The 14,864-nt window shown below is 27.7% G+C and overlaps 1 protein-coding gene across 2 annotated transcripts; it reads right to left on the bottom strand.

Moving 5' to 3' along the window:
* Positions 1-1,983: 1,983 nt before the first annotated feature.
* LOC112601260 lies at positions 1,984-14,308 on the bottom strand. Of its 2 annotated transcripts, none has more exons than XM_025348765.1 (4): positions 14,095-14,308; positions 3,718-3,767; positions 2,826-3,169; positions 1,984-2,532 (listed from the first exon to the last, which is right to left on the bottom strand). In XM_025348765.1, the coding sequence occupies exons 1-4, from the start codon at positions 14,183-14,185 to the stop codon at positions 2,244-2,246; spliced, it is 774 nt and encodes a 257-aa protein (XP_025204550.1). In that variant the 5' UTR covers positions 14,186-14,308; the 3' UTR covers positions 1,984-2,243. The 2 variants fall into 2 exon arrangements, with proteins under 2 accessions (XP_025204550.1, XP_025204551.1); XM_025348766.1 differs by having other exon boundaries at positions 1,985-2,532; positions 2,859-3,169.
* Between the last annotated feature and the right edge of the window lie 556 nt (positions 14,309-14,864).

Below are 14,864 nucleotides of genomic sequence, written 5' to 3'. Positions count from 1 at the left end.
AATAGATAATATCTAAAAATAAATAAAAAATGTCATTCCGTAGGTATAATAAAATTACTAACAATATATGTACATAAAAGTCTTAGGTTCTCGCCAATAATATTTTTAAATTACAACAAAATAATTAACATTAAAATATTTATACCTATATAAGTAATTTCGTCCTAATTTGAACTTAAAATGTCTACAAAAAAATAATTGTTTTCATATATTTTTTAGATGTTATAGTTCCAGTAAGTATAAACAACTTTTGATAAATCTTGTATTAAACTTTACTTCAGTGAATAGTTTTTTATCAATATTTATCATAAAAAATTAAAAAATCATACCTATAAATAGCTCAAAAAGAGTAAAAGAAAAAAAAAATTTTAATTCTTATATAAACATTTGGCAAAAATTCAAAGTATCGACTATTTTGAAATACAACAAAATATCAATAATTTTCTGAAGAAAAATTATTATTTTACGAATTAATATCCAATGTCGTATCAATTTGAATTTCAAATCCTAATAAAAAAATAATTTTGGCTTCCAGTAGAATTTTTTTTTATATAGGCTAAGAAACTTATAAAGAACTCTTAGTTTTAATAATTTTAAAACCTTATAGGCTAAAAATAAAAATTTTTATGAGCTCTAACTACAAAATAATTTGTATATTTTTGAGATTTTAACAAATTTTATCAAAATTTTAACTTCAAACACTCGTAAAAAAATATCGTTATTATAGATTTTCAATATTTTTTAAATGAAGAACTAATAAGGAACTAAATATTAAATTTGTAAGCATTTCTATCTAACGAATAATTTTTGTCTACATTCGTAAAAAAAAAAAATAAAAATTTCTCATGCTTAAAAATAACTCAAAAATTTCAGAGTGTTTCATGTAAATAATAAACAATAATTTATAACAATTAGAGAAAATTTCAAGTATTTATAATAAATTAATAATAATTTGTCTTCGAGTTACAACTTTACTAATAAACAAAAATCAAAACTAGATTTGTGAAAATTCCTATTTTTTTGTTTTAATAAAGAGTACTAGGATTTTTTACTTTTTACGCTCTAAAATACCAACACAATATCCATATATCTACCAGAAACCATTTCTATTTTTTAAAAATCAGTGCATTTTACTGTGTTCATAGATACAACAAAAAATAAAAAAATATATTTTTGCAAAATTAATACATTCATCAATCCACTTAAAATCTAAAATGTAATGAAATATTCATAGCTATTAAGAACAACATAATATATAATATAAGCTAAGAATGACACCCTTTTTGAGAATATTAATTTTTTATTAAATTTTTTACGGATTGTCGTCGAGTTCTATCGGACGATGAAAGAATAGTTATTAGTCGCGTATCCCAAATATTTTGCGTCGTCAAGCGGTCGGAACTGTCGGAAGATTCAGAGTTTTGGTTAACTCAAATTTGTGGTTTTCGACAAGTGATTCTAATTTATTTATAGAGAATATCTATTGAAACCGACCGTGTGAAATGTAAAGATTTTTAATTTTTGAGGTAGGCTAATTCGTAGAGATATTTTCTGAAATATTCGGATTCGTGAAAACGATTGTCATAGAATGACGTATTTGCGACGTCTTTTAACTACGGGTTGATAGTTGATAGTCAATGTCTATACTGAAAATCATAGTCTGAATTCCTCTGAAACATAGTCGTAAGCTACGTTGTTATCTGTAATTTCGTCGTTGTACAGCTTTCCCATGTTTGAAATTCGGTAAAGTTGAGTTGTGCGTTTAGTGAAAAATCAATTTTTAACATTTATTTAAAAATATATATATTTACAATTCATTAAAGTTATACATTAGTAAAAAACTGTATACAATTAGGTATTTGGTACTTTTATACAATAATAAAATAATAACTAAATATAAAAATAATACTTATTTTAATTTGAGTATGACCTAATATTAACACGTCGTAATTCATAATTTATTTTATTATTATAAGTAATAATAATATTAAACATAATATAGTAATAGTATAGTACATTAGTACATTGGGAAGCAATGTTTTTTTTTATAGATCTATTTGTTAAATAAAACATTTTAAATGACAAAACGATGTGATGAAAATATCGAGTTCAAAGAACTTTGCCAGTCGGAGCTCTTATTTTTATATCACTGTATAGTCAATAAAAGAAATCCCCATATTTTGTACTTCGAAATAATAATAACAATAATAACATCTTAACAACTCATTCTTGTATAATACTGTCTAACTTAGTGCAATCATAGGTTCGTATAATTCTTTTTCACCCGCATGCATTTTCCTTTTAGCTTTAATTGTTTTATCATTTTCGTTCTCTAAATGTTTGTTCAATTTCCTCTTTTTTTTCGACTTAACCTTTTCTTCGCTGGACGGTAAATCTTCCATTGGGGCATATACCATATGGTATTGTGAAAACGATGATTTGGTAGGAGCTGTGATATCTGCGAAGTCTCGGAACCCAGCAAAAAAGTCTTCTGGATCACGGAATGCTGATGGTCTAGGATTTCCAGAAAATCTATAAATAATTGTTCAATAACAGAGTTAAAAACGGTGTATGATTGAAATAACCTTAATAGATCTTAACAAAAATGCCTGCCTGTACAATAATTATATCAATATTATTTGAAAACAATTGTGACTTAGAGCACTTAAATATCTACACTCTCTTGTCACTCGTTAGCTCTTAATTTTTCGATGTCTTAGGTAAGTACAAGATTTAATTATTAAAGGCATAAGACACAACTTTCCAAGAAAACCGATAAAAACTAGACGACTACGACGAAAGTTGATTTCAGGCATATTATATACCTATTGGCATTTATTCGGTGCCTCTGAACGTACCGGTGCGGTCGTCCGTGGCTGTTGCCGTCGTACAAGTACGGATCGGAAGCGGAAGCTGTCTCGCCGGCCGCGTAATACGTGCCGCCCGGTATGACGCCAAAGTTGCCGGAACCTAGCATGGCGCTCTCGTGGTTGGACGCCGCGGCCGTCTGAAGGTACGGCGTCAGCTCGGGCAGATAGTCAGCCTCCTGGTACAGTCTGGGCGGCCGGGCGTGGTGGCCGAGTTGGCTGAACAGCGGCCCGAACGCCGGCAAGAACTGTTGGCTGTCCGCGGACGAGTCCCTCCGGTCCTGCGCACGGAAACCGTACACCTTTTAAACATAATATAATAATTTGTTATTGGCTATTAAATTCGCATTATAATTTAAACCTATAATATTACAGACGTCATCGGATCACTATGCAGATTTTTGTCGTACTAATCCAATTCCCACGAGTGAGTTTTCGAAAAGAAAAACAAATATTATAAGTGTTTGTTTTTTTTTTTGTTATTTTAATTAAATATAGTTGTCAAGTCCCTTAGTTTTACACTACTTTTTTGATCATAACGGTTTTTACGTTTTCAATGTATAAGATTTTTCAATTTATTATTATTATTATTATTATTATTATTATCATCTCATATATATATATATATATATATATATATATATATATTATATATAAATATTATTTTTTATTAATGAATAAATACACGGGTACTTATTATGGTTACCACTTACCAATACAATTTATATACATAAAATTATGCACATTAAAAAAAAATTTCATACATTGGCAATGCATCCCGCGAATCAAGATTAAATCGTCCATTAACTGTTTAGTTTGTTATATAAAATGTAATTTATAATATACTCACAGCAGTATTTTCTGGGCTTACTCTCTTCAGACGTGCATTGTTATACGATTCTGTAATTATATATTATAAGATATTAGTATGCGCATATAAAAGTGATAATTATTATTCATTACAACATTGTTTAAACACATATTACATAATTAAATAATAAAACAGTTAGAAAAGTTAATTTTTAAAAATAGTTTCATTTAAATTTTTGTCCGATACGGAATTTTTTTTGTATTATTACTTATTAGTTATAAATATGACTAAACGACATATAAATTCTTGTATAAATATGTGTACAATTCCTATCTTCGTAATATACGAATATATAAGTACACGACTTTTATAAACTTATTTTTTTTTCGTCAGAACAAAACTCGTGTATCTCAAAAAAATCTACTGGACTTAATTCATGTAACCTGAAAAACCCGAAGTACACTATTCCGCGTTTGGAAAAATGAAATCAATATGGTATAGGACGAAATTCTGGAGTATTTAAGTTTTACTTTTAGAAAACCCTAAAACTTTTTTTTAACAATGCACAGCTTATACCCTTATAGGCTTCTTGGAGATATTGTTTCCATGTCCGATGATGCCATACAGACTGTTTTGACTTTATTAATATAATTCAAAGACTACAATTTTTTTCTGCTTCTACTGAAAGTTGGACAATTTTTCTAAAGTTCAATAATTTTTAATTAGTTGATAAGATCAGAAAAAAAAGTATTAGGTATAATAAGAATTGAAAACATTCATTTTTATCATGTTTCACAATTTTATTATTTTTGAAGCGGACCTCGCAAATCCTAAGGACGATTTTGCCTTTTACGCCTATAACTATCTGCATATAATATGTTTATAGTATCACATTCACGATGTGGAACCGTGGGACAGTCATCAGGTACTTGAATTTATACGACTTTGATATGCGCACATGACATTTTAATCGTAATTAGGTATAAATTATTATAATTTTTGTTTCGATCATCTGCTGCAGATGGCAATGTCGTGTATTACGAGACCATAGACCTATATAATTACAAGTCTATTATTACGATATAATTTTGCAATATACATAACAGTGTGCGAATAATATGATAATATATAATGTACATATATATCATAATATATACGACAGGCAGCGGTGCAGCAGTCGGTGAAATTAAATTCAAACTCCGTAGCGTTATGACGTGTCGACCGGAGTCATCAAGTCGTGAAAGGTCACTATAAATCAGCGTAGGTTGCAGTGCGAACATGACGAATACGAATATACGCGTATAAGTATAGGATTCGTCGTCGCGCGAGTGCGGTTATACGACGTGTATCAACAGTCAACAGTCCGGAGTTCCTTAGCAGCAGTGGCCTGGAAGCCTATACGCCTATAGATATACACGTATTGCCTATACTGAAACAGAAGCGGAACATCGACTTTCACTATTAGAGATTAATGTATTATAGAATAATATATACAATATTTTAGTATAATATAATCGCGGAGTGGCGGTATAATATTTTACCACGATTGGACGATTATTATTTATTATAATACCTGTAAGGTCATTGTGCAGTATTATACGCGTTATCGTTATAGGTGCCTGCGCATTATACCGAACTGCCGATTGGTATACATAAAAGTAATGTCTATGGCAATGTTAAGCGTAAAAACCAAACCAAAACGAATGATCTACTCGTGAAATATCGTCGTGCGAAAAAAATCCACCGGATGTACGCAAATAATAATAATGTACACGGCCTTTACCCTAACAATATTCTCATCATCGACCGAGCTGAACACAAAGATTTCAACGATTACGTAATCCGCATCACTGATATCAGAAATAGGTCTTTGTGTATGACTATACAGTTTAATAGTGTACCATAGTTATTAGTTGGGTAGGTATTATAAATTATAATAATATATAGTACGATGACAACACCGTTGTCAATTGTCATTGTTGCCAAAATTTAAGTCCGCGTGCAGACGATGTTTATTTGTTTTAAATTTTACACAATTTATTTCACATATAATTAATATTGTAATAATGCGGTAACAATGAAATCAGACATAAATGTTTAGGTTTTTAAAAATATTTAAGTTTAGAACACCTTATAGGTATATCCGTAAATTGTAAATGGAACTGCAGTTAACTACGTTGTATTAAAATACATTTAGAACGCTCCTCGCAGAGTGAGTTTTTCTTACATGTTTAATTATTATAACTTATAAGATATGTTGCATTTTTCGATTGGGTCAAAAATGATTAAATTTAAACCTTTTAAAATTAGTTAACAATTATACTGTTTGTATTATCGATTATTCTTGGAGTTAATGCTATAGGTACTTTAATTAATTATTTAACTGTATAATATATTATTTTACTAAACATTATAATATGAGTGTTTAATATTCATAAATAAAATAATAAACCTACAATCTATGATATCATCACATTTTAAGTTTTTTAAGTTCACCTAATAATTAGCCAACTATAATGTATGCCCATACCTACCTAGGAAAATGCATTAAATGTTACATATAACTGAAAAGTAAACATTAAGTAAAAATACGGTTTGATTTAAAAAAAAAAAAAAAAAAGGAAACAATATATTTTAAAAACGTAAATGAATACCAATACCTAGTCGTAGTGTTGCACTGCAATTATAATTGATCTGTTTGCATTACGTTAATACGTAAAAAAACGTTTTTGATGAAAACGGTTACGGCCTGCTGCGGTACTCGCCTGTTACGAACGCACCACATATACAATTTAACTATACAAGTATATAAGTAATAGATATATTATAATTTTTTAGTATATACCACTATTAATTATATATATAACAGACGATGCAATTTTACTCGCGTAATACCTATACAAACATTCACGTATACAGGTGTATTCACTATTTAGGTACCTACACTCAGGTTGTTTTTTGGACACCGGCTAATGTATGTAATATTATGTATAACATTGGTTAGTGTATTATAATACTGTATACCTATACGTTACACCCGTAATACGTATACCGGTTGACCTAGACAGTAGGCTCGCGTGTGTAATATAATATAATAATAATATGTTAGGTATATGTAATTTTTATGTCAAACGGAACGTTCTTGTACACACACACCGCGCAGCGTGTGGCTTATATGTATATATAATAATATACGTATTACCGTGCATTGTTGTTATCCAAACACAATATGATTTTTTATCACGTTACAAACTGCAGTATAACACATAGGTATGGTATATCTATATGTCTGCGGGTATACCTGTGGTGGCAACGGTGACTTTCGTTGAGCAACTGTCGCAGGTTTTGATCCGGTCAATATAATAAAATGTATAACAATGCAACCGTTATTGGTTATGTCGCAACGCCAAATTGAACGCCGCGTAGCTGTATACGGTCTCGGGCGTTTAAAAAAATGTACACAAACGTTTTGAAACGTATACAAGCGGTTTCGTTTATGAGCATGTCCTTACAAAATGTCTGTGTATTTTATGATATTTTTGAAATTTCCAAGTATACTCAAAAAGTATGACCATTCTTTTAAATATTTATATTATCTATATTACTCAAATAGCGCTTTGCGGCGATACAAACTTCTGGTTTTCAAATGAAATAAAAAAAAAATAGGCTGCAGACGATTTTTATGAAATTATTGGTGTACATATCTGAATTGAAATTTGAAAGTTTATAGTTATCAAATTATTAAAATGTATGTACAAAAGCCTATTGGTAATATTGGTAAGTAGTAATAGCACATAATAATTGGCTTAATACATTTGGGGCTATAATGATTTGAAAATTATAGCTAATAATATAATTTTACTATCTATTAATGTATTATAAACACTTAGCCGAATAGAATCGATAATTTACAGTTTAAAATTATTCAAATCAATTAAATTATATAATTTTGAATTAAAAAATAATGCAATATATTAAGATATTATTTTATCGATTATCACTAAGACTTAGTATGTAATGAAAAGATTATTTCAAAAATAGAAGTTTTTAACTTTTCGACATACGATTTATAGAATATGTATTATACAGAACTATTTTGTAGGTAAATAATTTCGTGTTTAAGGTCTGACGGGAGGTAACATAGACTGGCATTAGCCATTAATACGCACTACGGGACTTTCCACTTAATTGTTTTTTAATAAATCCGGACATTCAACCATTCCGTTTAAAAGGTTACATTATTATATAAATCTTACATCAGCCTATTATGCGCCGACTTACTAACAACTCAATTCAATATATAATAACCACTTCAACAATTTTACATATTTAATTTTTTAAGTCATCATACGGAGGAATATTCTGTAAATTTTCAATACTTTGTTTACTAATTGTATCTGAATAATAACGAATAGACTAATGCAAAGTATAAAAAATTTTAACAGTTAATATCTGAGGAATCCCATCAGTAACGTTTAATCAATTCTAAGGTTCTAAGTGCTTTATCATATTACTATACAGAAATTTTGTAATTTGTAAAATCGTCCAAGTATATTAAGTAATTAATAAAATTATCGTTACATCTATTTTATATTTTATGAACAACCGTTATTAAGGACTATTATCTTAATAATGCATAACATTTTATGATTTAGAAATTATTCGTTAAAATTTTAATTTTATTGTATCAATACTTTTCAAAAAAGTACTTAACTATTTCGTGATTAATATAGACAGAACAATGATGGTTTTCATTAAAAAAAAAAAAAAGGTTTATATTATTACCGGACATTACTAGTTAAATCACATAAAAAATTCAACTATATGAAAGGATAGTATGTCCTTAGGTATACTTAAAATCAAAATTTTAATAAATATACCTATTACAAATGGATAAGAAAGGGATTGAACATGTACTTGGCGATTCATACATTGTATTTGAATCCGTTGCTATTATAGACTGATGGATTGTGCCGCATTGTGTTATATACACATATATTACTACAGATCGCATAAGAAAAATACGTAAAATACAAAATAAACTATCTGTAAAATAAAAAATTTTAAACACGTTGTCGATACACCGCATGCATGTGATACACTGTAACATTATATCTGTAAATATGTCATTGTGTTTTTTTGAATTACGTATGCTACTGCCACAGTAAGAATTTGCTACACTAATGTTTATGGCTTGACAAATTGGTAAAGTGATTTTTTTTTTCAACCTTATTGGTTTTTATTTTCAACAATAACACAATAAGTTTATTGAATGTGTTACTACAATATGTAGGTAGGTACCTAAACAATACTCGTGTACATTATTCCTATCTACTATTTATTAATTTAAACAATTATATTGTTATGGTAATATTCTGTATACCATTATAATGTGCCACCTTTTTTTTTTTTTTTTGTCAAAATTATTAATTGTACTCTCAAGTATTACAATTTGTTATGCGTTGACGCCACTCAAATAGTCTCCTAACTACGGTTATATTGCATGTATCGTGATAAATATTCATGACGAAAACAACATTGAAGTTTAAAATCGTGTAAAATAGGTATATGACGGTAAATTTTAACAGCATAGTTTTCTGACGCTAATATTTTACCATTAAAAACCTTCATTCCGGGAAAATTTAAATTTCTATAGCCACTTAAAATCTTGATATACCTATAGCCTATAGGCTATAATATTAAAATAATTTTTTCAATGCTACATGACTAACATATTAAAAATTCAAACATTTCAAAATATCGCTCTCCGAAAAATAATGAATGCACCACCCTACGTGTCTAATCACACCCTTCATACTGACACCAAACTCAAAACAATTAACGATGAAGCCAAAATATATTATAAAAGATTCTATTCCAAACTAATTAACCACCCTAACGAACTCATAAAAAACTTATCTACTCCTTCCATACCTGGTAATCCCCCTAGACGCCTGAAGCGTAAGTGGTGTCGTGATCTCTTAAGATAAGCTAAAAAAATAAAATCCATAGAAAGTGCCATCGATGGGTGGCTTCTTTCATCAAATTTCCATGTCAAACTTTGTAACTCTCAACATATATGCTTATTGTGTCAATCGATACAGATTGTGTATTACGTTTAAAAAAATAAAAAAAAAAAAAATGCTACATGAAATATTGTTTTTTAAGTTTCAACCGAGGCCTAACAAGAAATTATATACATTCTCACGGTTACCCGCAATTGTGACCCTGCCCGTCGGATGATACCGCATCGACTACCGGCAAGCTCTAATGAGTCCGTATCGGCTCCGAGTGTTGAACATTCCGCCAGTTTAGTGAACGTATTGCGTATCATTTGTGAACGTAAACCATATTATTAAAAATTTACGTATAATTATTATTATTATTATTATTGATATCATTATTAATTATTATTCTTATATTATATTATTATATATATATATTGTCATCGTGAAAACCTTTGTTGATATTTGATTATTTATTATAACTTTAACGCTTACGTATATCATATTTCTTGGTGTTGTTATTTCGAGCAATCGACGTTGCATTAGTCTACGTATATTATTTTATTATTACCCAGCCCATGAGCGCAAGCCACTGGGGCTAACTGTTCATTAAGAGCCCTTTTTGGCGAACATAATATCTGTAGTCAGTCCTCATGAAGACTGCAGTCTGTAAATGGAAAGGAAAATGTTGTTAATTGGGAGCCGATACGGCCACCTTCAAATGACTAGTGGGAGTCGATGCGGATACTCCGTACCCATCTGTCTTTGTCCACACAACTGATTAAGATGGTATATACAATATTAAACGTAAGCAACATCATACAAGTCATACAACAATGTTAGTACTATACTACTATACATTAGTATTGTTCTTATTATAATGTGATCATGATAGATACGATTTTATGATTAATTATTTGAATTACACGAGTACAGTAAAACGGTTTTAATTGGGTTGCTTTTCGTATAGTATTTACATAAACTGACCTAACGTTTCTGCCGTAGAGCAGTCGTATTATTATACACCGATTACATAATTATCTACAAAAACGATGGTTACTTAAACATGTTAAAAAAAGAATGGAAGTGTTAACAAAGTGTGACAATTGGCCCAATAACCTAGGCTGTAGAATGAAATTGTGTCGACCAATGTTTAATATCCGTGACATTTTGCTCCGTTGAGTATATAGTCGTGTTAAAGCCTATACATACATAACCACTATACACCGACCACCACTATTTAGCAACTATTGCAAATCAAACAAAAAATCTTTTAGATTACATTGCATAATAATAAAACGGCGCGAAGAAGTAACACAGACTGTATGTAAACAATGCATCTGTATAGAGTAATCCAATTAATTAGGCGAAAGTCAAAGTATCTGTATAGTTTTTAATCGGTAAGAATAACCTTAAAATATTATATATGTAGTTTGGAGTATTTTTATTTTAATAAAATATCACTGTTTAAGTATTATTTCATTTAAAAATAGATAAGTATATCTAATCAATATTCAATGTCATTGTGTTCGTGTAGAAATTAAAACATAATTTATATTTTATAACTAATATACGAGTATGCATAGGTATGTACAAACGGTTTTGTGGTAAACACGCTATATTATAGTAGATACTGCGACCAAAATCTTTAATTTTAAATTCACTTAGGCCTCTAAAATCTTTGTAAATATTCTTAAATATATCTTTGTAATTACTGTAACTGTTTCAAAAACAAAACTTTTTAATAATAATTATACTCGGATTATCAATTGAAATTGTTATCCATATAACACTGTTCTTTCAATTAACATTTAAAAAAGATAATAAAATCTACTTTATGTACACCAAATTCATTTATAAAAGCTTTATGTCACACAATTTTAATGATTTTTCTATCTACAGTAGTTGAAACAATAATCTTAGAATAAAGAATAGCCGATGAAGGACATCATAATAATGTTGAAATATCTTCAAAAGAATGAAGATGTTTTGTGATATTTAAAAATAGTATAAATAGTACAAGGTAAGTCTATTTGTAAGACTTCCTTAAAAAGCAATCAAATGAGTTCTATAATGATACTTTCAAACAAAATAAAGCGCTTTTCAATACGAATAATTAATTATTAGGTACAAACAGCAAAAAAAAAAAATAAGTAAATAAATAAATAGGTATAACTATAGCCTGTGTATAGAAATTCTTATTATTTTTATTTATGTATGTATAGTATACAAATAGTTTAAAAATTATTTTTATGGACATTTTTTATTTTTTCACGATATTATACAAATTATGAAATTGCATTAAACTTATTTAGGTATTCCATTAATTATTCTTTTCATTTAGATCAATTAATGTAGTATATATATTTTTGTATGATACCTACGTATACACACTTATTAGTTATTAGTTATTACACACCAGTCGTTTCAATAGTTATATACTTATATATACTTTATAAACATAATAGGATTTTTTATTGTATTTTCTAATTTCTTTTCGTGTCTAACCCTAAATTACAGTTTTAAACGTGTTGTCTTTTCACGACTCTATCCAACAGACCTTTGACCGTGGAGATGTCTCGAACGGAAGAATTGTAACCTTGATAAACGCACTTTCACTACACCGAATATCGAGTTTATAGATGTATACCCTGCAGTATAAACTATCTTAAAATTCTTAAACTTTCTCTTCTAACACGTTTAATATTTGTTATTAGGTACATTTTTTTCACTTAGAAACAAACAGTTCGACAAGTTACATGAGTACAGGTCAAAGCAGATGTGCCCAACTTTCACCGTCAACTGCTGCTAACTGGTTGCTTGCGTAATGTACCCATAGTACCGGAAATCGCATCGAATCCCTAAGTCGTTCAGGTGCATTTTATAACAATCAGTCGTTGTCAAGTTCAATTTTTTACGATTATTTCATAAATCCATAAAATTAAAATGTTGAATAAACTAATAAACTATTAAAATTATATCCTATATAATGTCAATCATCATCAGAATACAATTTTTTTTATTATTCTTTATTACGACGATAGAAACTTTATCGATAACATTGTCGCTTGTTCATTGATCTCCGCATGTATCAATAATAAAAGTGATAAATAGAAAGTTTAAAAAGAAAAAGTCAACTTGTTCAATCATTTCCTGAAGTCTCGAGTAAATATCAATATTAAAATATCTTAATATAAACAAATATGTATAAATCTATATATATTAACACTTTTAAACACGTAATAGTAGTATGAATGATAAGACTATATAGATGTGATTTAATTCGTGACATAATATTAAATTAAATAATAGTATTATACGTGTGTTCAATAAATAAATATATTGTTCGAATACACTTTACTCGAAAAATCGCTTTAAACATTATCCTGTAAAATTTAACACCTGATACATTTTATTTGTTCTTAATTTATTAAAAGTAATAATAAAATTTTAATAAATTTGAAACTAAATATTTGTGTTAACTAAGTGCTACAATAAACTGCATAACATAATAAATAATTTTTTTCTAAATTTAATATTTTTATATTTGTTTATACAAAAAATATTAAATTATTTAATTTTAAATCTTAACTAAATTACCATAATACACCTAACACATTTAATAACTTGATAATCGTTTATTACATCATAAGCATCATATGATTCAATAATTGTTTTAAAGTGTACCTTACAATATCTAACAATTAATAAAAATCTAAAACGCCAAATATGATATATATCTTAAAAACTTTTTTAATATTTAAAAATTCAAGTTATACAATATAATATATGTTGTAACTAAAACATAATACTTTTAACGCTACGTTTAGTATTTTTTTTTTTTTTTTGGTTTGAATTTTGTGTTTGTTAAATATATTTGTTCATTTTAATAGATGAACACTTTATATCTTGTCGATTTAAGTATTAATTTAATTCAATTGTATTTAAATAATTTGCATAATACATACTTCCTAAACATAACAATAATACATACCTATAAATAGATTTATTTTTTTTTAGAAATGATTGGTCATACAATAAATCATAACTTCAAATTTTAAAATAAAATAATAATAATCAACATGTTATCATATTATATGGTTATACTTAAAAATATATTATAAGAAAATTTATTCTAAACTTTTTGTTGCATATTGCATTTTTAATAAAATTCAAAAAAATTGCATTTAATTGTATTCTATTCTGATAAAGCATTGATTCAGCACTATAAAAAGTATAAATCTACAATTTTTAAGAAAAAATATCACAAATTTAAATATAAAAAATATTTTGTTTATCCTTTTTTTTTTTTTAATATGTCTATTTAATTTTTAATGCTGTCAAAATATTATTTTCATATAGTATAATACCGATATGCAGATATGTACATATAATTAGAATAAAATTATACCTTTAATTATCCTGGAAGCCGACAGCGATGAACTTATTATAACAGAACACACAATAAAAGAAAATAGATTCCGACAAATCATTTTGAACATATAAAATAAATTTTGTTTTAATAATAACCGTTAGTGTATGAAAACATCACATGCTCAGTATGTATAACAAACAACACTATATAGCGAACACGTTGACGGTTCGTTTTTTACTGCGACTGATCGAGTAACCGGCTCGCAGGTACCTCTACCTCTATAGCATATACCTACACCACCAGAATCGGTCTCCTGCTGTTGTTATAATACTATGATATATTTCAATTACAAACTGCAGTAAAGATTACGTATCTACCCTTAAAATATGAATTAAAGAAGGTTCGATTAATAGTTATACAACGTTCTTGTCTGTATCAACTTTTAATGAGTATAGGTCTCTAACTTAAACATACAAATGTATATTTATTGCATTAAAATATTATAATCAGTTATCATATTATTATTATTTATTACAATAACATATAATATAAGGATAGTATTAATTTTATTTTAATAACCGTCGTATGAATATACATAATATACAAAATACTAATTGATTCATATTATGTTAATATGTGTATATAGGTAAAATTAATTATAGGGAACTACATATTTTTCTTTTAATATAAAAATACGATTTCATAAATTTTTTAAATTCTATTCCTAATATTTTTATAAACATATTATATTCATATACTACGAACACTTTAATATAAACTATCATACTGATGGTATAATACTACGA

Source organism: Melanaphis sacchari, unplaced genomic scaffold (assembly GCF_002803265.2).
Source record: "Melanaphis sacchari strain LSU unplaced genomic scaffold, SCAv2.0 Contig76_pilon_pilon, whole genome shotgun sequence".
Classification (NCBI taxonomy): Eukaryota; Metazoa; Arthropoda; class Insecta; order Hemiptera; family Aphididae; genus Melanaphis; species Melanaphis sacchari.
The sequence above is the reverse complement of the archived record's forward strand: the minus strand, read 5'-3'. Positions and strand labels throughout refer to the sequence as shown.

Bases quoted from the DNA above. Each gene is read 5' to 3' on its own strand.
- LOC112601260 (XM_025348765.1), bottom strand. From the start codon at position 14,185: ATGTTCAAAATGATTTGTCGGAATCTATTTTCTTTTATTGTGTGTTCT. The intron at 3,170-3,717 runs GTGAGTATATTA...TATGTTTAAAAG, and splicing joins TAAGCCCAGAAAATACTGCT to GTGTACGGTTTCCGTGCGCA. The intron at 2,533-2,825 runs GTATATAATATG...AATTATTTATAG, and splicing joins CACCGAATAAATGCCAATAG to ATTTTCTGGAAATCCTAGAC.